This window comes from Aspergillus undulatus (genome assembly GCF_047715775.1).
Source record: "Aspergillus undulatus strain CBS 261.88 unplaced genomic scaffold BDV17scaffold_35, whole genome shotgun sequence".
Lineage (NCBI taxonomy): Eukaryota > Fungi > Ascomycota > Eurotiomycetes > Eurotiales > Aspergillaceae > Aspergillus > Aspergillus undulatus.
In genome coordinates, this window is record NW_027396639.1 from 89,330 (window position 1) to 110,976 (window position 21,647).

Sequence of the window (21,647 nt, forward strand, 5' to 3'; positions counted from 1 at the left end):
TTATGTTATGGACTAAAAGTATTATCTTCTATTGAGCTTTTTTCGCATTGTCCTCCAACCTGATTTCGAGATTGCCAAGTTAGGGTTATGCACTGTATGGGATTACCTAAGCACTCTATTGGAACCTTGGTTGAAGGCAGGCTAAAAACATAAAACACGTGATCCATCGTTCTCGTTCACCCGATGCGGAATAGCGTCATTTGCTTCATTGGACTGGGGCTTCGCAACAGGGTTGTTTCCATCTGTCATTTACGTGGGAATCATCAGGCTGGGTTTCTAGTTAGGAGAGAGAGGAAGGAGAGGTATATTTAGGAGGGGGAGCGCAAAGTTTTGAATTGATTCTTTTCTTTACTCCTTGTTCTAGTGCGGTGTTGTCGGGTTAGTCGACTAGGTTTTGTACCACCTACCTATCTACTTGACTTCGAATACTACAGAGTAGTCTACGCCTACTGCACCTTGTCCTACCCACCTACTTTTCCTTATTTCCTCGTTACTCGGTACATCTCTATATACTCAACAACGACCGAACCATGACCGTCGAAACCAGTCCCCCAGACTACATCGTCACAGACAGGAGCGGGATACCCGAGAACCGGCACGGCGTGCACGCAGCCATAGTCGACAGCACAGGGACCCTGCTCTTCTCCATCGGAGATTCGCAAAGGGTGACACTGCTACGATCGGCCGCGAAGCCAGCGCAGGCCCTTGCGATTCTGGAAACGGGATGCTTTGAACACTTTCCTGAGCTGACCGATGCTGACCTTGCGCTTGCTTGTGCGTCGCATAGTAGTGAGGGACGGCATGTTGAGAGGACGCGGAAGATGCTGCGTGTTGTTGAGGCAGGAGAGACGGATCTCAAGTGTGGTGGCCATGCGTCGATTTCGGAGTGGGTGAATCGGGAATGGATTAGAAGGGATTATACGCCTACCGCGATTGACAATAATTGCTCGGGGAAACATGCGGGGATGTTGGCTGGGTGTAGGGCACTCGGGGCAGACCTGGACGGTTACCATCTCCCCAGCCATCCGATGCAGATGCGTGTTAGGCAGGTTGTGGAGGACCTGAGTGGGTTGGAGGGCGATGAAGTGAAATGGGGCATTGATGGGTGTAATCTCCCTGCGCCGGCGATGCCATTGACGAATATGGGTAGGATATACGCGACGGTTGCGGCAGCTGCAGATGCCGTGAGCAAAAACAAGAGTGAGGGCGAGGGCGAGAGCGAGGACTTGAAGTTGTCACTGTCAAGGACGCAGGCTCTCAGTCGCATCTTCCATGCCATGTCGCAGTATCCGGAGCTTGTTGGTGGCGAGTGCCGATTCTGCACGGAGCTCATGCGAGGGTATGATGGCGCGCTTATTGGGAAGGTTGGCGCTGATGGGTGCTATGGTGTTGCTGTGCGAGCGTCTCAGCAGACGAGGAGGATAGGCGCGGTTGGGGCGATTGGGATTGCGGTTAAGATTGAGGATGGAAATCAGGCGGTGCTTTATTCGGCCGTTGCGGAGATCTTGGAGAGGCTGCAGATTGGGACGCCGGAGACGCGAGAAGGGATTAGACGGTTTCACAAGTCGGATATATTGAATACTGCTGGTGTGGTGACTGGACGTTATTCTCACTTGTTTGAGCTGCAGCGTGTTGGTGCATGATCCGCAGATAGTGAGTGATGAAAGGCGCTGAATTCAGGTAGTCTTTTAATAGGGTTGGTAAAAGATTAGAAATGCTTTGCAATCCTTCCTAGAGAAGATCACTCTTTGTTCTGTTTGAGTCCTAGCTGAAGGTTGAATGAAAGCGCAGTGAGAGTGAAAGAAGAGATCGGAAGCAATGACGGAGAGTGGACAGCGCTAAGATTAACCTCCGCCGCCTTCGCCCTCGCCCGCAATTCTCCCCACGGCTTTTCAATCGTACAACATCCCTTGACTCCGACCGCACTCGTCTAGGCGAGACCAGTCCTGGCCTCAATTAACCGCTAATTCTCACCAATGTGGCGTTCAAGTCACTCCCACGATTTCCTATTCGATTTTCTAAAACCACTTTACGACAGTTGAATTCGCCGCGGGGATAGACTGCCACAGCGCACTGGGCGGCAAGAGATGGATCGGCAAAGGAAGCGTGAGTTCTGAACTCTTATTTGATACTTGAACTCCTTTTCTAACAATAGTTGATATGCAGTGGAAATTCGCAGCCTGAATGAGCGAGTCTGGAATGGCGAGGGTGGTACTGTAACCCGCCTCCTCCGTACCCACATATTATCTGACCATCGGCGTTGAATATAGATGTATTTCCCGTCGGCAAATCCCTCGACTCGTCCTTGAAAAAGAACACAGCCTTCATCAAGCGCCTTCGTACCGGAATCAACGCCGCCGCACAGCAAACCTTGCTAACCGATATCCGCACGCTGTCCCTCCACAAGTACCTTTCGGAGATTATCTCGGCCTGCTACGAGGGTCTATGCAAACTCAAATCGCCCGGTGAGGTCGCCGCTGGTGTGGAAATCACCAGCGCCCTTCATCAGCGATTTGGTCCTGCAGAGTTCACTCGGCAGATTGGATGGTTGCTGGGTCGGGGCCTTAGCTCGCCGGATAAAAGCCAGTTGAAGGTTCTCAACCAGGAACTGCGCGAGCGGGAGGAGAAAGAGCGGCTTTCTCGCCACCGGGTGTTGCTGAAGGTCGTGACGGAACTCTGGCTGGTCGGAGTATTGAGGACCCTGGACGACGTTGAGCGACCGGAAGATGTGGGCGCGAAGGGCAAAGATGGCGCGGTCGGGCTGGGTAATAAAGCGGCAGATGGAGTATCGCGGAGGGCCTCGGCAGGTGATAAAGAGCCGGAACCGTTTCCTCTGGAGGTCTTGAAGGATCTTCTTGGCCATGACCGTGATCACTCCAACCTGCCGCTGGCTGTGTTGTTCGCCAAGAGCTTTAGCTGGGACATATTGGATGTGAAAACCGCTGAAGAGGGAAGAAAGACGGTTGAGGCTGATGGAGCAACGACGACTGCTGAGACTCAGAATGGTGTTGAAGGAGGGGACGAGGCGGCAGCCGAGGATGACGCGCCGTTGACCCCGGAAAAGGCTCAGCTTCGCTTCAAGAGTATCTTGAACAGGTATCTAGAGGATGTCAAGGCACATGTCATGCGTGACCAGAAAGCGCTTACCGCACAGAGTCGACGAAATGCGGAAGCCTACGTCAAGAGTGGTGAGATCTTCGAGGATCGACAGGCAAACTTCGAGAGACAGACCAAGTCATTGGAGAAGTTGGTTGCAAACACCCAGATCCTCTGCGAAATATTGGGAGTGGAGATGCCTGCCTTGGCTGAACAGGAAGCTTCCGATCCTACGGCAAGCGGTGGTATTGGTCTTGTCAAGACTTCGGAGTATCTTCGGGGCCAAGGCGAAGGTGCTGGTATCTGGGAGGATGAAGAGGAGAGGCGCTTCTATGAGAATCTTGTCGATTTGAAAGGCAAAGTTCCGGCTGTTTTGCTGGACGATGGCAAGAAAAAGAAGGCTGAAGGCGAGCCCACCAAAAAGAAGGAAGGCGAAGCTGGTCCCGAGCCAAGCACTGAAAAAACCGAGTCCCAAGCCCAGACCCCAGAGGAGAAGGCTGCGGAAGATGATCAATCCACGACGATTGTAAGCAAGACCGTTGGTGCTCAGGTGGATGCGCTGTTGGGCAAGCTACCTGATCTGCAAACCAAAGACCAGGTTGATCAGATGGCGCTGGATTTCTGCTTTCTCAACTCCAAGGCGTCCAGGAACAGACTAGTCAAGGCTGTTTCTGATATCCCGAAAGGCCGCATTGACCTTCTGCCTTTGTACTCGCGTCTCGTTGCAACCCTCGGACAGTATATGCCAGACATTCCCCAAGGCTTGACCACATATCTCGATGAAGAATTCCGCAGTCTTCAGCGTCGGAAGTCCAAGGAGTTCCTCGGCCAAGTCCGGATGAGCAATATTCGCTACCTGGCTGAGTTGACCAAGTTTGGCGTCGTCCCGGAGCACATCATCTTCCACTGCTTCAAGGTCTCGCTGGATGAATTTTCGCGCATGAACATCGAGATCATCGGCCACCTTCTTGAGAACTGCGGAAGATACTTGTTTCGGAACCCTGATACGTCGCCTCGAATGGCCTCGTTCCTGGAGACGCTCTCGAGAAAGAAGACCGTCCAGCATATAGGTCAACAAGAACGCATGATCATTGAAAATGCTGTCTACTACGTTGACCCACCCCAGCGACCCGCCATTCAGCAAAAGGAGCGAACACCCATGGAGTCTTACATTCGCAAACTCATCTATCTGGATATGAACAAGCGTAATTATACCAAGATTTTGAAGTCGGTTCGGAAGCTTCACTGGGAAGAACAGGAAGTGGTCAATATTCTGGAGCGTGTTTTCAGCAAGCCGGCCAAGGTCAAATACGGCAACATCCACCTCCTTGCAATTCTCATCAGTGCTCTCTACCGCTATCATCAGGGCTTTGTGGTTGGGGTTGTTGACAATATTCTGGAGTCCATCACTTTAGGTCTTGAGCAGAATGATTTCAAGTTCAACCAGAAGCGGGTCGCGGAAGTCAAGTATTTGGCGGAGCTGTACAACTACAAGATGATTGACTCGCCGGTGATTTTCGATACTTTGTACCGAATCGTTACATACGGTCACGGTACGTTTGCTCTTTGGAGTTCTCGAATTACCTTTGCTAACTGCCTGTAGAGGGCGGCACCCCGATGCCCGGAAGAATCAACGTCCTGGATTTGCCAGATGATTTCTTCCGAATTCGCTTGATCTGCCAGCTTTTAGATACCTGCGGTCATTGCTTCGACCGGGGTTCCGCTAAGAAGAAACTTGACTTTTTCTTGAAGTTCTTTCAGGTACGCTTGTGTCCTTCTATATGCGGGATAAAGCTAATTTCTTAGTACTACATATGCACGAAGGATCCCCTGCCAATGGACATCGATTTCCTTGTTCAGGACACATACTCCCTGACCCGTCCACAGTGGAATGTAGTTACCGACCTGGATGAAGCTAGCCGTATCTTCGGCGAGGCGGTGGCTCAGAATTTCAAACCGGAGGAGAAACCAGAACCAGAGGATGAATCTGAGGACAGTGCATCGGATGATGATCTGGAGGAAGACGCCATTCCGGAAGCCGAGGAGGAAGCAGAGTCGAGTGACGACGCCGATGTAAGTAATTGGTTTCTTCTATCAACCCATGCTAATGATCAAAGCAGGTGACTCCAAACGCCGAGCAAAACGACGATAGCGAGTCCGAAGAGGAACAGATCTTCGTCACCCGCCAAGAAGAGGAACGCGACCCCGAAGCAGAAGCTGAGTTCGACCGTGAATTCGAGAAGATGATGGCGGAGAGCGTTGAGTCACGGAAATTCGAGCGCAAGGCTGTCTTTGATATTCCTCTGCCCATGAAGCGCGCTGCCCGCGACACCGCCGTCGAAACTCCACCCCCTGCTTCGGTGCTCTCGCCCTCTCCCGCGCCGACACCCGCTCCCGCCGCTACTCAACCGTCCAGCAATACAATGGCGTTCTCTCTCATGACTAAGAAGGGAAATAAACAGCAAACTCGCACTATCGATCTTCCTTCCGACTCTACTTTCGCCGTCGCCATGAGAAGCCAGCAGCAGGCGGATAGGGAAGAGCAGCAGCGGATCAAGAATCTGGTTTTGAACTACGAGATGTCCAACGAGGCTGAAAGTACTGAAGGTGAGTGGAGGGAGCTGAACATTTATGTGAGAGTGTATTCAGGCTGACATATTCCAGAAACCGTTGAGAAACGATCCCCGGCTAGGCTTGATAAGTCCGGCGCCAACCGCTCGGCTTTCCGCTCTCGCAAGCTGCAGCTCAGTGATGTGAACTGGTAGCGTGTCGCTTAAGCATAATTACCATTAGGAGCGCGCCTACCAATAGGCTTTGATGATCCAATTCGCCGGCTCGGACCTCAAAGAGACTAAGTCCTGCGAGTCCGATACTCTGCATCTTTTCGAGTCTGTGCCGAACACGGGCTCAACTTGAGTACAGGTGGAAATATGTCAGTCCGCTTGCCTTGCTGCCGGGTTGGGTCCTACCTGAGTATGCTTGAGGTCGGGAATCACAAGGAGAGAAAATCCGCTCACAAGCTTATCGATCTTACATCCGCTTACGCGAGTTCTCTTCTGGGAGAAAAGCCCGTCATGGTGAATTCCATCGGCTGTCCGAGCAATATCCAGTTTCATGGTCTCGGGACCCTTTGAGTCAGCGAATAAGTGGCGGGTCTGTATGCATGTTTCTGCTTGAGTGCAGTCCAAACCTGACCGCAGACCAACAGCCGGGTGTATTTCGTCTCCCTAGCTGAGCTCCAAGTTAGGATCTTGAATGGCCACCTGAGACACCGTCGCTTACCAAGTACGAGTATCTGCAGTATCTACGTGCATAACAGAAATAAAACCAGCACTAGCACCAGAATGAACTTATCATTATATTCCACAGCGCATAGATTTCCTACTCACTACTTGGGGGAGTAGGAGACGAAATGGACTAACAAGGGCGACAATTGATCCACTACTAGGTTTACCTGAATCCGCACCTCCCCTCGCACACCTATTGTAGGTAGGTACATAATAGCTAAAACGTAGAACCTCTACGACTACTATGCTCTAACTGGCTGGTGGAAATGACGACGGAGGCCACCCGGTTGCTCCTTCCCTCCATGCAGACGGGTACACTTGGGCAGTACATCGCACCTTCCTAAACCGCTGTGTATTACAGAAATGGCAGGTGCAATGAGCGGTGGACCCATCCCATATAGTTGGTTACGTGCAGTTATAGGGCAAGTGTGACAGACTACTAATTACGCACGATCACTAATTGCGCAGGATCAGTGGAAGCGGCAAGCACACTTTGGCCCAAAGCCCATTCACTCTATAAAAAGAATCTATTTTGTCTCTTCCTGCGTGACATCACCGTACAACGGTACAAAGCAGGACATCACTATCCTAAACCACAGCACAGCACAGCAGAGCATACCTAGAAGTACATGAGGGGTAGGGGACGTAGGTACAGTTACATATAAGAAATGATAAAGGGATAAAAAGCAAAAGCAAGACGGCTGGAAACAATGACATTGACAAAGGAGAGGGGGGGATGAGATTGGAAATGGAGATGGAGAGGCGTGGACATATATGAATCACGGAAGATGGCCAGATCTAGGTAGGTACTCGGAACTGGGTCTAGTATCCTCGGATGATGATAGTGGTGTTATAAGAAATGAAGCGGAGCGCATACCGCACGCCAACAAGTATTCGGGTTTGAAAGGTCCCGCCGGCCTTGCGATATCCGTCACCGCTTGACCTCTCCACCATATAAACTGGATGAGGCTCGGATCGTTTATTTCTCCGTCTGCTGCTCGGGCTTCTTCTCGCTTTCTGACTCGTGCCACGCCTTGGGAATAACCTCGTCGGTCTCAGGCAGTTCGCTCGTGGACTTGGCCTGGTCGCGCGCTTCGAGGGCATGCTCGCGCTTCTCGGCGGGAGGGACGGAGGCATCGACCTGCGCAGCTAGGGGTTGTCCAGCGGCATCGACCGGGGCAGGCTCAGAGGGAGCGGCAGCGGGAGCCTCATCGTCGTCCTCGAGTTCGGCGCCGTAGACGTCAGGGTGTGCGCGGAAGCAATCTTGCATGGCCCTGCGGTGGACTCGTTAGTACCTTTCACACCAAACTGTGCGACACCAGAACTGAGATGACAACGCACTTGAACTTATCAATGCAGTCAATTCCCTTGGGCTCCTCCTCCGAATAAACGAAGCAGCTAAACGCAGCACGGAATTCCTGGCCGCAAGGCCCGTACGCCATGCCGCCGAGACATGGGCAGTCCCAGTTAATCTCGCCGGTCTCGGGGTTGAATGCGGCCTGCTGGCCGGCTTCCTCCTCAAGTTCTTCGGCGGATTTCAGGGACTGCTCCGATTGTTCAGAGACATTGGCATCATCTGGTGTTGATGCGGCGGTCTCGGCGGGCTGGGTCTTGGGCTTCTCCTCGCGCGACTTGGGCTTGACGGAATCGAGCGTCGGTAGGGGCTTCTCGTCTTCGGGTTTAGGAGCGGGTTTAGGGCGGAAGGAGACTGTTTCCATATATCCAACTCGACGATTAGCTTGCATCACTTGCATAGGGATTGCGGAAGAAGAGATTTTGGTACGCACGCGATGGAGTCTCAGCGAACACACTGCTCGTGTTGTAGTAGTAGATAGCACCTGCAGCCAATCCTACCCGCACAAAGGTATTCTTCCAGCTCCGTGACTTCGTTCCTGAGGGTGTGGTGCTTATAAATCGGCGAGCTGGAGCTGGGCCGCGCGCAGCAGCTGGTGCGCGGAGGAGCGCTCTGGATGCGGGACGGAACATTGTGTGTGAGGAGTGGTGGGAGTGTCTTTTGGAGAGTTAGGGGAGGGGCGAGATTAGAGGATAACAAGAGACATGGACGAGGAAAAGGCCAATTGAGGGGAGGATCGTAAATACTGTCGGAGGGAGAACGGGTGTGAGCGGAGTCTGCCCGAGCTGGTGTGGCGGCCTGAGGCAGATAATTGATGCCCTATCAAGCCAGCCAATCAGGAGCGGGTTGTATAGTTGAGGGCAACTGAACAGAAGACATAACACAATGAAATACCCATGGCAGACTTTGTCTCTTCCAACCCGATTATACAGCCTTCCTACGCTCCTTAATCTATGACATTTACCTCACCTTCTCCCCATCTCCCCTACCAACACCTCTTCGTTACAGATCCTCCCTCGCTACTCTCGCACTTCTACCAACACGACCGAGGCTCCTCCGCTATCCAACTGGTTAGATCCTCAGAAGGTAAAGTCTTCCTCCTACAAGCACACTTGACTATTCCTTCATTCCTCACAGTCACGACGTAGCATCAGTTACCACCATCCAGCCCCAGAGCTCTTTCCCTTTCGATACTCCGAACTCCAACCAAATTCTACCCAGTTCAACCCAGCAAAGACCAACACAAGAACAGAACATCTAAAATGTCCTCAAACACTCTTGAGTCCCTTGTCAAGCCAGGCTACAAAGAGCGTCTAGTTCTCGAAATCGACCGCCGCGACCCAGACCTCATGACCGTCGTCATGGTTTCAAAGAAGACAATCGCGCATAGTATTGACGTCGTGGATGTTGAACCTGCGGATGGACAGGCACAGCCGAGCCAACAGCAGAAACAGCAGCAACACGGAGCTCCAGCTGCGGCCTCAACCGGACTGACGACGCAGGTCGACGAGAACAAGACCAAGGCCAATGCGAACGCCAACAGCAAAAACACCTCAGGCCATGAGAACAAGCAGCTCACAAAAACATACAGCCCAGCAAGAACCCACCCGGCGAAGCCGGATGTCATTCTGGATACAAACTTAGGTACTACTACTATCACTACCACCACTAGCCACAATGCGCGTCCTTTGACTCCGGCTGTTAGTCATCGCTATGATTTCGCCCGTATCTACGGCCACGACTATGGCCACAACAATGTCAATAGAAACTCTGAGGCTGACGGTGTATCTTCCGGAATTAGTGGGCCAGGGCTAGGACCAGGTGCTAGACACCTGCAAGCAACGTTGAGGTCTACGGGGTCTTCAATGGGGACAGGGACAAGAGCGGATACGGGGAGTTTGAGCACGAGTGTGTGTGCAGCTGTCTCTGCCCCTGCAACTACTAGTACCCTTGCAGACGCAGCTGGAGACCGGAACCCAACACCAAAGAAGGTATGTATAAGGCCCGAACGGATCACCTGAGTTTATATACCTCATCTCACCTTACCGAACCTTACCATCTTCCTTCACGAACCCAAACCAGATCCAAAGAGCATCATTGTCAAGTATTTAAACTAAACACTAAATACTAACGTCCTTCCGTTCCATCCCCAGAAAAAAGCAACCATAAAACGATCCCGCAAGACGCACGGCTACTTGGATTACCCCGAAGACTACGATTCGAGCACAGACACGGAGACCGACCCGCCGAGTAGCGAGACGCAGCCGAGGCCTGTGAAGTGGAGGCGATGGGTTTGATTTTGATTCTGATCTGAATTGGACTTTTTTCTTTCATCGTTTTGTTCTATTTTCTCCTTCAGTTGTCGATGCCTTCTCTGGGAGATGGGATGAGGTAGTTTGGCTTGTTGCGGATGGGATGGGGTGCGTTCGGTTATGTTCTTTCTTACGGCTCTGGCTAGCGAAAAGTTGTTGGGGCAGTTGCAGTTGGGTTACGGTTTGTCGTTTCCCGGGTTCGACAGGGAGTTTGTTCATGCTACGGGTGTTGTGTTGGTTTTCTTTTCAATTATTTCGCCCCCAGTTCTCTTTCCATGGGCTTCTATGGGCGTGAAGGAGTTAGATGGAAAAGGGAGTCCACTTGATAGTCTACCTGGTTACCTATCCAGTTGAACTAAGTGAGCTGATTGGCCTTGAGTTGTTCAGAATTGAAACGCTGGTGATTATGATTTAAGATGTAGAGGCCCAAGACGTCCCAGCCAATATTCGCCCTCCCCTTGTACCATAAGGGGAAGATGAGTACTGGAAAAGCTTTTATAGAATTAGGTTCATTCTCTAGATGGGCGCCAGTATCTGGATAAAAGAAGAGAGAAATAATCCAACAACACTTTTGACATCCCTAGCCACAAAATGCTCGAACAACACCTTTAGAGCGGCGCAACTAAAAAACAAAGCCGTGATCATCAAATGCCTCATCTTCACTAAGATTTCTCCCATGATCAAGCTGGTCATCCTCCCAGGGCATAAAACCCGTATATCCAGCCCTGACCTTCTCCAAGTATTCAGGAATAACGCTCAGCACCTCGTCGTCCTCGGACTCCAACACAAGTATAGCCAGCGACGCCCTCTTGTTCCGTGAGAGCTCGCTTGGGCGCTTATAGTCAAGCACCCACATTGGATACCGGCGTTCCTTTAGCTTTTCCTCGACGAGGTTGAAAAACATGAAGAAGTGTGACGGACATGTAGTTTAGGCCTAGCATTGGGAGAGCGCCTAGACAGACATCGCGTTTGATGTCGGACTCCAGGAGCTTGTAAAAATGCTCGTTGCAGATGCCGGTTGTGTCGCGAATTGAGCTGCGGACGAGGTCGCTGGCACTGTATCCCTTCGGTAGAGATGCGAGGACGCTTTCTGGGATTTCGAAGTTGGGGTCTTCAGTGATGCGTTCGAGGCATGATGTGATGTTGAGTATCTTGGTGTTGTCAATCCCTTGCTTTCGGAATCTTTGGGCGATTGTGGTGTCCTCTAGCGTTGTCTTGCCGGTTGCTGGGTTTGTTGATTTCTTGGCTCGCATAAGCCGGATGCCGGCGAGAGCTGTAATTATGGGGACTCCGTTGTTCGGGATCCGGTTTGGGATCCAGAATGCATCGCAGAGATATCGGATTAGCGACTTTGTTTTGAATTGGTGGTTGACACTGGCGCCTATTAAGCCGTGATAGTCGACTGCTGTTTTGCCCATGTGCCGCATATTTGCTCGGTAGGCAGCGTTTTCTCGAGGGTTTCGAGATTTCCCTATAATGGCATTGAGCGCTTGGAAGAAATTCAGATCTTGGGACTTGGTCGTTTTGGTCGTTGATAAAGAACTCGTTCTGGAAGATTTGCTCAAGGCTACAGAATACACCGATGGGTCTCTTCAGGTAGCCCTTTTGCACTAACATGTTGTGCAAGCGCACCACACCTGTTGCAATTGGCAACTTATCCCATAGCTGCATGGCCGCGCCGTGTACTAGTTCCAGAGCCTCTATAAGGCCTATACCGCACAGATAGGGCGAGCATTCCCAGAGACCATTGGAGTTGGTCTTAGAGAAGCGGGAAGGGGGGACGGTGGCGAGTCCATGCATGTATTTGGTCTCACCCAAACATTGCAGGAAATCATCGCACAATATTGATAGAAACTCGGGCATCTCTCGGTATCGACGAGGATCGCCATGAAGGATGGAACCTAAGTTGAGGTGTTGGGTGAGAATGCTTTGCGAAAGACAGAATCCTTTTCCCATTCTTTCGTTCTCGCGGTCCAGGAATTGGTCAATGTCCCGTCTGGAACGAAAGTAGGAGCGGGAGACTTTAAAGTGTCACCTAAGAGGCCGTTGGATACCCATCCACGAGACACAGAGAATCGACGATGCACTGGAGCTGGAAGACTAGGTGCGGAAGGATCTTAGGCCGGACATTTTGCACGCATGTTCGGAGACTTGCCCACTCCCACGTCATCGAGTAAGTAGCTAGGAGATAGTCCGTGACAATCCTCGTCTGATCCTCAATGATGCGGTAGCTCTCCAGTGGTACCTTGGCCAGGTCCGCCTCATTGGGGGCGGCAGGGGTTTCCCCTCCGGTCTTCGTTTTCTTCGCCCTACTTCCTTACTTCCCCTTGCGTTTCTTGGTGCCGTTCTTCTGTACGCGAGCGCGCACTTTAGCTGGCGCTTCTGATGCTTCTTCATCACTGTCATCATCTTCGTCCAGATTGAGCCGAGAACTTTTTAGCAAAAATAACGACATCCTCATTTTTCTCCTCGTCTTCAGCCACTGCAGCAGCCTGCCGCTCTGAAGACCACTTTTCTCCTCCAAGGACATGAAAGGCCTCAGTCAGACCGTTAATCTAGCACTCGTGGGAGTCATTGTTCTTGCTCAGCTCAGGATCAGGATCCTCGGCGGCGATCTTCTTGAAAATGGCATGGGTCTGCTGCCGAGCATCAATAGCAGACTGGAACAACCGGTAGATAGTCGCCGGGATGGGCTTGATGCGTTTCGGCATGAGCTCTGATATGGAGACCAGTGTTGATAGAGTGATTTCACCGCTGGTGTTTAGCGGAATGGTCGTCTCCTCCGGGAATGATTTGATGATGGTGTTGGAGGCGTGAACTAGCCAGTAAACCAGGAGCTTTTGGTTGCGCTTGTATTGAAGGTATGTGTTCGTCATGATCACCTTGCTTCCTCTGGATGTTCAAGATCAAAACAGAGTAGAGTACGAACAGAGTGCCGGGCGATCGCCCCAGAGGATTTCGAATGTTTTGTGTTTGCTCGTAGTGAGGAGACCGACCAAGCCTACGGTACATTCCCCAACTGGAGGATGAATTCACCAACACGATGGGTTTTCGAAAGTATGCAGAGCTTATCCTGGCAAGCTGTAGTCCCTCTGATCGTAGTCCGCAACTGTTCCTCGCCACCGAGGCGGGCGGCTTTCAATAGGCACATAAACAACCTGCCAAAGCTTCTTATAGAAGGTGAAGAATGAGCAAGCCAAGAAGATGACGCTGGAGGTCATGGGCTGGTCGAAACGATGCTTCCGTGCTGCAGACATATATAAGCCAGAGCTGATGTGGACACTACATACGCCTTTGTCCAGATCCTGCTGATTAAAGATGGCCATGATTCAGTGTAGATGTCTGCTCATCGAGATAATGTGGACATATGGTCACGTCGCTCCGCCACGTGATTCCGTTGACTCGATACTCAACATCGCGAATAACCTTGGACGATGCTACGATAATTGTAAACAGACAAATTGAACTGAGATATGAAATTCATAGGATCGTAACCTCTATAACATGAAATAAGCTAAACAGACGAAGATTAAGCCCATGACGTTCGTTGGAATAAGCCACCTTTAGCTCTAGCTACGCGTTCAGAAATCCTCATCGTCGTCAACATCCTCACCACGCTTCTTCTTGGCTGCAACGAGAAAACAGGTTAGTTATTGTTTTAAATCAGACTGGACAGGCATTTAGACTTACCAAGACGCTCCTTACGAGCCTTACGCTTGTCACCTGCACTCAACACCTTCTTCTTCTCTACCTTGGTCTTGTTGCCCATGGCGTCGACAACCTCATCAGGCTCGTCCTTAGCAGCAAGACGGGGGCCCGACCCTTGACCTTGCACCCAGTTATGGCCTAACATTTCCTGGTAAGCGGACGGATTCATGGAGGGCTTGTAGCCAAGAGGGAAGGGGAGGGAGGGGGAGGGGGTGGTCGATCAAAACTTACCGGAAGGAGTCATCTTTCCGTCGACAACAGCCCAGACTTCCTCAGTAAGGTTCTCAGTGAACTCAGCAGAGTGAGTAATGATGATAACACCACCCTCGAAGGTCTTAAGAGCCTTGGAGAGAGCACCAAGAGAGTCACGGTCGAGGTAGTTGGTAGGCTCGTCAAGGACGATCACGTGAGGGCGCTGCCAAGAGCAAGCAGCAAGGACGACCTTGACACGCTGACCACCGGAGAGACCGCGCATGCGGGAGTGGGAGACAAGCTCATCCTCAAGACCGAACTGAGCGCAGTGGGCCTCAATTTCCTTACGGACAAGAGGACGGAACTGACCGCTGGCCAGAGCCTCCTTCTGGTCGACCTCGGCAACCTGCTTGGAGTGAGACTCCATGATCTCGTTACGAGGAATCCAGGCGTTGTCGGCAGTCATCATGGGAGTCCACTTCTCACTCTTCATGCCAAGGTTCTCACCAAGGGAGAAGGAACACTCGTATTCGTAGGTGTTCTTGTACTTGCGACGAGCGTGGACACCAATGACACGGCGGGGCTGGCCCTCGATCTTGTAGATCTTCAACATGGCCTTCTCATCGTCATCGGTGACGATCTTGTTGGCACGGTCCATGGTCTCACGGTCCTCACCAGTCTGGAAACGCCACTGGATGTACTCGGAAGGAGTCTTGTCGAGGTGGTGGTCGATGTGAGCGAAAGCGTGCTGCTTGATGTAGGCAATACGGATGTTCTCGTGCTGGTAGACATCACCAGTGGTGGGGAGAAGTTCACCAGTCAGGACGTTGACAAGGGTGGATTTACCGGCACCGTTGGGACCAATGACGGCAATACGTGAGCCCAGAGAGACCTGGAAAGTGATGTCGCTGATCTGGGGCTTGGTGGTACCAGGGTACTGGAAGCTCATGTCGTTGACACGAATGATAGCCTTGGCCTTGGTCTTGACACCCTCGAGGAAACCGGGCTCGGGGAACTTGAACTCCAAGTCGGAGGCACCCAGCTCGTAGTAAGAGCGAGCAGCGGGAACCTTCTTGACGAACTCACTCAGAGTACCACGGTAACGCTTGAGCTTGAAGCGCTCGTAGTGAACGACGTGCTGAAGGACGTTGTCCAAGAACTTGCTGTCGTGGGAGACGATGATGGATGTGCAAGGAGAGTTCTTGAGGTAGTTCTCCAACCAAGCAACGTTCTTGACGTCCAAGTGGTTGGTGGGCTCGTCGAGGAGGAGGATATCGGGGTTCTCGAAAACGGCACGGCAGAGAGCCAGCTTCATCTTCCAACCACCGGAAAGGGCAGTGATGGGACCGTCGAGCTGCTCACGGAGGAAACCGAATTCCTCAAGCTTAGCCTCGACCTCCTCCTGCTTGGGGTCAAGGCCGACCTCACGAAGCTTCTTGAGGGTCCAGCCAATGACGGTTTGCTCGGTATCGGCAGAGTCCAAGTCGTGCTCAACGAAAACGGTCTTGACCTCGTCCTTCTTGGGGAAACCTTCGAGCTGCTCGTTGTTGATGGCGCGCATGAGGGTGGTCTTTCCGGTACCGTTGGGTCCGAGGAGACCGTAGCGTTGGCCACGCTTCAAGCGGAGGCTAGTCTGGTTAAGAAGAATCTTGGCACCGTAGGCAAGGGAGAAGGTGCAGTTGCAGAGATCTTCACCTTCCTCCTCGTCCGAGGGAACCTCGTCAGCAGCAGCGGCATCGGGAGAAGCGCGCTTGCGGAGGGTCTCGGCGATGGGCTTGGCCTCTTCCTCGCCAACGATGGCGGTGATGTAAGGAAGAGCGTTCTGGGTCCAGCTAATAACCTCGGCATCCTTCTCATCGACAAGCTGACCAGCAATAGCAGCAACGTAGTTGATGACGGCCTCAGACTTGTCAGCCTGAGCCTTGTACTTCTCGGAGAGAATGTCCTTCAGGATAGCGGCGACGGTGGAGATGTCACCAGCAGTAGAGATCTCGGGGATCTTGTCACCCTTGACGTCACCAACACGCTTGAGGGTATCCAGGGCCTGCTTAGACTTTCCAGCGGCCTCAGGGTCGGCAATGTTCTCGGTGTTGAACTTGAGCTTAGGCATCAACTTAGGGAGGAAAGGAGCGACAATCTGAGGGTCCTCGACAAGCTTGCACATGTTGTCGACAATGACAGCAGACTTACGCTTGATAGCAGTCTCACGTTCATCGAGACCACGGTCAAGCAGAGGAGTCATGATGGCAAGAGTGGGACCGGTAACATCGGAGACGAAAGTGGTGGCACCGAGCAAGTGGACAGTCTCGGGGACATTCTCGGGGTAAGCGATACACTGAACGAGCTCAGGAATGAACTTCTCAATATCCTTGTTGACGATAAGACCGCAAACAGTCTCGAGATCTCCAATACGAGCGGGCTTGCCCTCCTTGTTACCCTCCTTAACACCGCGAATGCGCTCGGTGACCCGCTTGTCGGTGTGCCACATGGCGGCTGAGAGGACAGGAATGAGGTCTGGAACACGGTAGGCAAGCTGAGCAGGTGCGCTCTTGACAAGCTCGAGAATGCAGTCAAGCGCGGCCTCCTTCTCACCCTGGTTTTTCTCGTTCTCAAGCGAAGCAAGTATAACGGGAAGAACAGCCTTCACGGCATTAGGGTTGATGCCCTTGACGATGGCGACAGCGGCAGCCGAGGCAATCTCAACCTCGTTGGGGGCAGCCTTAGCCTTCTTGGTACCGGCGATGGTGAGGACGGACTCGAGGAGGGTGATGAGGTGAGGCTCGACACCAGGGGCAATCGTAGCATGGGAGGCGATGGCACGGATGGCCTCGAGGGCACGGACACGAGCAGCACCATCCTTCTTGCTGGCGAGCTGCTTCTGGAGAGACTCAACAGCCCTAGAAAGCGATAGTATTAGCCGATAGTCCGCAACAGATGTGAGGGTGCAGATTTTTCCCTGCCATGGTGGGGCAACTTACTTGAGGGGCAGAGTCTGCTCAGGGATAGGACCAGACAGGAGGTGAGCAAGGTTCTGTGTGGCAGCGTTCACCTCGTCCTGGCTAGAGGAAACGTTGAGGTTCTTGAAAAGGTCCTCGAGAACAGCGACGGACTGAGCAGTCTCCTTGCCGGAGACGGCGGGAACAGAGGCAACATCAACAGCAGGCATTTTGATCGTCGAAAAACCGTAACTTTTTGGGAAAACAGAATAAAAAGATTCAAAGAATCTAGAACGAGAACAAGCGTTCGTTCTATTAGGGGTATCTAGAAGGGGACGGTAAGAGGACTGCGCAAGAACAAGACGCAGCAACCGACCAAGTGAAATCTATGATCCCTTTTGTCTAGGACGAGAAGACAAGGAAAAAGAGAAAAGTGAAATAAAGAGAGGACCAGACCTCTATCGAAGAGATAAGGATGATGGGAGGGAGGAGGAGGAGGAGGAGAGGAGAGAGGCGAGGAAAAGGAGGGGTGAGACTTATTTATCTTGAATCCTGTGTGGGTGGGCTGCAGACTTTTTTTCCAGTCTTTTTGCCGCCCGAAATCTCTGGGTCTGGATAATTTGCATTTTCTGAAAACTCAAAAGGGCACTGATTGTCTGCCACTAGCCTGTTCTGGCCGCATTTTGCCTCAGGCCGCAGATTTTTATCGATAACAAACGCTCAGCCCGCTGCATTGCCCACCTCTGCTCTGATCATTAGCGTTGGCTTGCAATCAACAGGTCAAGATATTCTTCGGCTCCATTATTCATCTTTAACTTGGGATTCAGTTAATCTGCGCTGTTTTGGATACTCTAAAAATGAGGCCCCCTCACCTCTTGGCTACAAGCCCTCCATGAACCCGCCCGCTGACCAACCCCGCCATATGGATCTATGACTTTCCATCGGCTCTTCAACCACCAACTTTTATGCGGCGCTCTAGGTATGGGGTTTCCACTGACAATTAAGGTAGCACATATAGTAAGGGGATCCAGTCATGGACAGCAAACCCTGCTGTCGGAGACGATTCTATTCCAGGGCTGTCGCCACTTCAAATTGCTTCTCGACTCCGGTGGCGTAGCCAATAAAAACGTGGCTACTATGGCTTGCTTTGTTCTCTTTTTGCCCGAGGAACACAACATTGTCGAACATCGCTCGCTCATGTTCCTGATCGCCAACCTTGGTCAGCGAACCATCGCCCTTTCTGTCTCCCGTCAGCACGGATCGCTGAACGGATTGGAATGGAATCACGTTCAGGACGGCCAAGTGCCGTAAAGGGAGAAGTCTAATAACCTAGGACTACTTTGTACAAACTTCTGGATTGCACGCCGGCTCCAGGATGAAATCTACAGGCTAGTCGATATTCATCAATTCTTGGTCCCTTTGACTCCTCGATTGGCTGAAGGCTGAAGATCCAGGGGAAAGCCTTACGAGATTAAAAAACACCCTTTGCTGACGCGGCTAAGTTTGCAATTTAGCTGGCAATCAAGAGAGAACACATCCCGAAGTCAGACTCGCGAGGCGTCGAGGATCCCTGGCATCTGAAACGATGGGCTGAGTCGGACAAGACACATCACCGCCATTTGCTGGTGCTCACCGCATCGTTATCTCGAATTTTGATCGGGTATTCTGGCTGATCAAAAATTAATCCCAGACTCATTCTTGATGACTGACTGAAATACAAAGTATATTTTGGAGGAGTGGAGTCCTCAAGCGGTGTTCTTTGTGAGCAATGTCTTGACTCGGCGCCCGCCCTTATCGATTGTCTCCGTCTCCGGATTTTCATCCTTATCCCCCGCGAAATCACAGCCGGATGGAGCCCGTGGCAAAGATAATCCCAACAGAAAAAAGAAAAACCTCCCAGCTTCATCTCCACTTCAAAACCTTATCCTTCTTTCATCGCATTGTCACTAATATTCTGGCTATCTCTTTATTGATAGAGTTGAACCTCGAACTGTCTCTCAATTATTACCACAAACTTATCGCGCCGAAGCCGCACAATCTACAAGGGGACACCAAGAGAAGAAAAAAGCCCAGTCTCTGAAATCAAATAAAATCAAATGACCTAATAATAAATCACCAAACACCGGAAAGGCCCTGAGCCAACTAAAATTTCAGCAAAAAAAAATTATTCTTAGCCCCGGGCCAGAAAGACAGCCAGTCAGCGCGACCTAAGTTTTCCCGCAACCTCGACAATCCATTTATCCCCTTGCCGTCCGCCTCGGACTGATTGTCTCTGTGTAAGATTGTCTCGAGGTTGTTGTGGCTTGTGGCTTGGAATAAATTATTTTTATGATCGCTGCGGTGCTGATACCTTCTTTGATCTGAATTGGAATTTGGAACGTTAGATTCCTTCTTACTGGTCTGGCCTACTCTGTATACTGTCTTCAACAATGAGTCAGGCCATACATCCATAGGGATTGACCGCTGCTAACAAAGTACAGTACTCTATCTACGCTGGCTCTTTACTCTGTTCCAGTTTTAGTTCCTAATCTCCAAGCTCCTAGTATGTACTAGGTATCTATCATGATCATAATTGCTTAACTAGCGTATTCTTTAGCTAGCCTGACAGCGTCTCGCCATTGGAAACCAGCCACTTACTACTCTTGCCACCATTGACGTCGGAGTTAATCCATGTTTCGCATTATCTGGGTTAATACAAAGTAATCCACCCAGGAGGATCCAGACAATTACATTATGACGGCTGCATTACACTGTAGTTACACTGTACTCCGTGGTTCCACAGAGTAGTACCTTACTCCATTCTGCTTAATGAATATGGATACGGAGGACAATCCGATTGACACCCTGGAACAGCCTTCCAGCTTCCACCTTCAACCTTACCTTCACCTCAAAGTTCATATTCTGGACGTCCCGCCTCGTTCCAAGTTAACTTCCGGCCCACGGCGAACCTACCATACCAGGTTCCGTTCAGCCTGAACGTCGGGGAACGTAGGAGAGTTTCAAGATCCATGGGCGGAGCTGCTCGAGGCGTGGTACCCACCTGCGGGTGCATTTGAGGTCCGATTCTGTGAAGGCTCTGTAAGGCTGGGCGTCCGGTTTGCCACATTCATCAGATGTTGCCGAGAGGCCTAGGTTGGTCTCTAGCTGTACGTATACTCTACAGAGTGTCTAGAGGCGAGGACTTAGGATTAGCCGCGGCGCTTTCGAGCGGGTTCTGGAAATGACAATCTAGGTGCGGAAATGTGATTTGCGGAGCGCCGGTTGGTTTATCTGATGTCTGGTTGGGATGGGAATGATTCGTTTGTGGACGAGGTGGATGCGAGTGGCGACTTCGACAATGGCTATTTACAGAGTGGTAACCACTCTGATCCGAGATGCATGTAGGCGTTTTGAGGGTATTCGGGAAAACATCTCAACACGAGCACAAGGCACTTTGATTAGACTTATGGAATACGTTCATTAAGGATATATTCATGTCGCAGAGACGGTTGACCAACTTCAACAAATCCCGCGGTTTGAAACAGCATGGTATTTGATAATCATAGTCGTAGTAAACGAATCGCAAGTTAACAGGGCCTGCCTTTCAGAATCAAGAGCTGCTGGAGCTGGAACTAGAAGAGCTCGATGAGCTAGAGCTGCTTCGTTTGCGGCCGTGGCTGTGCTTCTTCTTCTTGTGCTTCTTGTGCCTATTCAATGAAGTCAGTATCTTGACAGCATCGGACAGCAACGGGTGAACTTACATCTTCGAGGCAGCGTTCATTCCCACTGCTCCCGCTACAGCACCGCCGACGGTTCCCAAAGCTCCTCCGCCCATCTTGTGGCCTAAGAAGCTACCAGCGGCACCACCGAGCAAGGTCGATCCAAGACCTCTTTCACCTTCAGCTCCAGCGGGCACTGGCGTGTGTCCCTGCTGCGGAGGGTATCCTCCTTGGTGGCCACCATAGTATGAAGAGCTCTCGCCGCCATGGGGCTGCTGGTGATGCTGCTGCTGGGGAGGGTATGGAGAGTGGCCGCGGTCGTGTCCGTAGTTCTGGTTAGGGTCCTGCCCGTAAGGTCCGGGGTGCTGACCGTAATGGCCGTGCTGGGGTTGTCCGTAGGCGTCTTGCGGAGGATATTGCTGCTGACCTTGCTGATAGGGAGGAGGGCCGGCGGAGTAAGGATCGTGCGGAGGCTGGTTGTAAGGCTGGTTGTAAGGCTGCTGGTGCTGTACCGACAGAACGTTAGCATAAGAGTTGATTGCCAGGATGCGGGGACATCGGATGCACAGGGTCGCGGGCGGACGAGAGCAGTTAAGAACGAGCTAAACTTACCTGAGGCGGATAGTAGCCCTGCTGCGGTTGCCCGTCATAATGTGGCTGCTGAGGAGGGTAGCCGGGTTGGCCCCCATACCCCTGACCTCCTCCATAGTAACCCTGGTCGTGCCCCGGTGGGCCGCCATACTGGTTGTGGTTGTACGACATCGTGGAGAATGCGCTCAGCGGATGTCGATGCGAAACGATATGAATATCGGCCGGATCGCAAACCAGATCGTGGTAGAGATAATAAGACCGGAGAGAAAAGTCGCAAGTAAGCGGCGGGACCGACGAGGTATTTAAGAAGCGCGGACAGGGAAAGCACCATCAACGGAACAGCGGGTCAGACCGAGGGGCTCGGGAAATAATAAGAGGCGCAGCAATCTGTACCCGCTGACAGAAAGCACAGGGTCCAATGACTCTTCATTCTTACGAGACGGGTTTCAAGTGGCTGAGCTAGGATGGTTCAG

At 51.7% G+C, this 21,647-nt stretch overlaps 9 protein-coding genes across 9 annotated transcripts; 4 read left to right on the forward strand and 5 right to left on the reverse strand.

Moving 5' to 3' along the window:
- The first annotated feature begins 137 nt into the window (after positions 1-137).
- On the forward strand, positions 138-1,767 carry BDV17DRAFT_267199 (asparaginase). Its single transcript, XM_073758338.1, has one exon. The coding sequence runs from the start codon at positions 531-533 to the stop codon at positions 1,641-1,643; it is 1,113 nt and encodes a 370-aa protein (XP_073614099.1). The 5' UTR covers positions 138-530; the 3' UTR covers positions 1,644-1,767.
- A 9-nt stretch (positions 1,768-1,776) lies between these two features.
- BDV17DRAFT_267200 (regulator of nonsense transcripts 2) lies at positions 1,777-6,462 on the forward strand. The gene is made up of 7 exons (XM_073758339.1): positions 1,777-2,106; positions 2,167-2,211; positions 2,271-4,649; positions 4,700-4,857; positions 4,903-5,169; positions 5,217-5,703; positions 5,761-6,462. The coding sequence occupies exons 1-7, from the start codon at positions 2,088-2,090 to the stop codon at positions 5,859-5,861; spliced, it is 3,456 nt and encodes a 1,151-aa protein (XP_073614100.1). The 5' UTR covers positions 1,777-2,087; the 3' UTR covers positions 5,862-6,462.
- Positions 6,463-7,362: 900 nt separating this feature from the next.
- BDV17DRAFT_282717 (coiled-coil-helix-coiled-coil-helix domain-containing protein) lies at positions 7,363-8,369 on the reverse strand (the record flags this gene model as incomplete). Its single annotated transcript, XM_073760246.1, has 3 exons — positions 7,363-7,657; positions 7,725-8,091; positions 8,171-8,369. 3 exons carry the CDS (start codon positions 8,367-8,369, stop codon positions 7,363-7,365), a joined length of 861 nt encoding a protein of 286 aa, XP_073614101.1.
- Positions 8,370-8,999: 630 nt separating this feature from the next.
- BDV17DRAFT_292703 (uncharacterized protein) lies at positions 9,000-10,034 on the forward strand (the record flags this gene model as incomplete). The annotated part of the gene is made up of 2 exons (XM_073762423.1): positions 9,000-9,728; positions 9,891-10,034. 2 exons carry the CDS (start codon positions 9,000-9,002, stop codon positions 10,032-10,034), a joined length of 873 nt encoding a protein of 290 aa, XP_073614102.1.
- On the forward strand, positions 9,829-10,420 carry BDV17DRAFT_267203 (uncharacterized protein). Its single transcript, XM_073758340.1, has one exon. It carries the CDS (start codon positions 10,170-10,172, stop codon positions 10,401-10,403), a length of 234 nt encoding a protein of 77 aa, XP_073614103.1. The 5' UTR covers positions 9,829-10,169; the 3' UTR covers positions 10,404-10,420.
- Positions 10,421-10,671: 251 nt separating this feature from the next.
- Positions 10,672-11,476, reverse strand: BDV17DRAFT_292704 (uncharacterized protein; the record flags this gene model as incomplete). The annotated part of the gene is made up of 2 exons (XM_073762424.1): positions 10,672-10,857; positions 10,904-11,476. 2 exons carry the CDS (start codon positions 11,474-11,476, stop codon positions 10,672-10,674), a joined length of 759 nt encoding a protein of 252 aa, XP_073614104.1.
- A 1,128-nt stretch (positions 11,477-12,604) lies between these two features.
- Positions 12,605-12,925, reverse strand: BDV17DRAFT_292705 (uncharacterized protein; the record flags this gene model as incomplete). Its single annotated transcript, XM_073762425.1, has 1 exon — positions 12,605-12,925. One exon carries the CDS (start codon positions 12,923-12,925, stop codon positions 12,605-12,607), a length of 321 nt encoding a protein of 106 aa, XP_073614105.1.
- Positions 12,926-13,630: 705 nt separating this feature from the next.
- Positions 13,631-17,115, reverse strand: BDV17DRAFT_282718 (putative translation elongation factor eEF-3; the record flags this gene model as incomplete). Its single annotated transcript, XM_073760247.1, has 4 exons — positions 13,631-13,677; positions 13,740-13,895; positions 13,989-16,846; positions 16,928-17,115. 4 exons carry the CDS (start codon positions 17,113-17,115, stop codon positions 13,631-13,633), a joined length of 3,249 nt encoding a protein of 1,082 aa, XP_073614106.1.
- A 3,359-nt stretch (positions 17,116-20,474) lies between these two features.
- Positions 20,475-21,345, reverse strand: BDV17DRAFT_292707 (putative glutamine-serine rich protein MS8; the record flags this gene model as incomplete). Its single annotated transcript, XM_073762426.1, has 3 exons — positions 20,475-20,571; positions 20,626-21,089; positions 21,196-21,345. The coding sequence occupies 3 exons, from the start codon at positions 21,343-21,345 to the stop codon at positions 20,475-20,477; spliced, it is 711 nt and encodes a 236-aa protein (XP_073614107.1).
- Positions 21,346-21,647: the final 302 nt, after the last annotated feature.

Excerpts from the sequence above, each read along its gene's own strand:
- BDV17DRAFT_267199 (XM_073758338.1), top strand. The coding sequence starts at position 531 with ATGACCGTCGAAACCAGTCCCCCAGACTACATCGTCACAGACAGGAGC.
- BDV17DRAFT_267200 (XM_073758339.1), top strand. Across the intron at positions 4,650-4,699 it reads AATCGTTACATACGGTCACG|AGGGCGGCACCCCGATGCCC; the intron begins GTACGTTTGCTC and ends AACTGCCTGTAG. Across the intron at positions 4,858-4,902 it reads TTTTCTTGAAGTTCTTTCAG|TACTACATATGCACGAAGGA; the intron begins GTACGCTTGTGT and ends CTAATTTCTTAG.
- BDV17DRAFT_267203 (XM_073758340.1), top strand. The coding sequence starts at position 10,170 with ATGTTCTTTCTTACGGCTCTGGCTAGCGAAAAGTTGTTGGGGCAGTTG.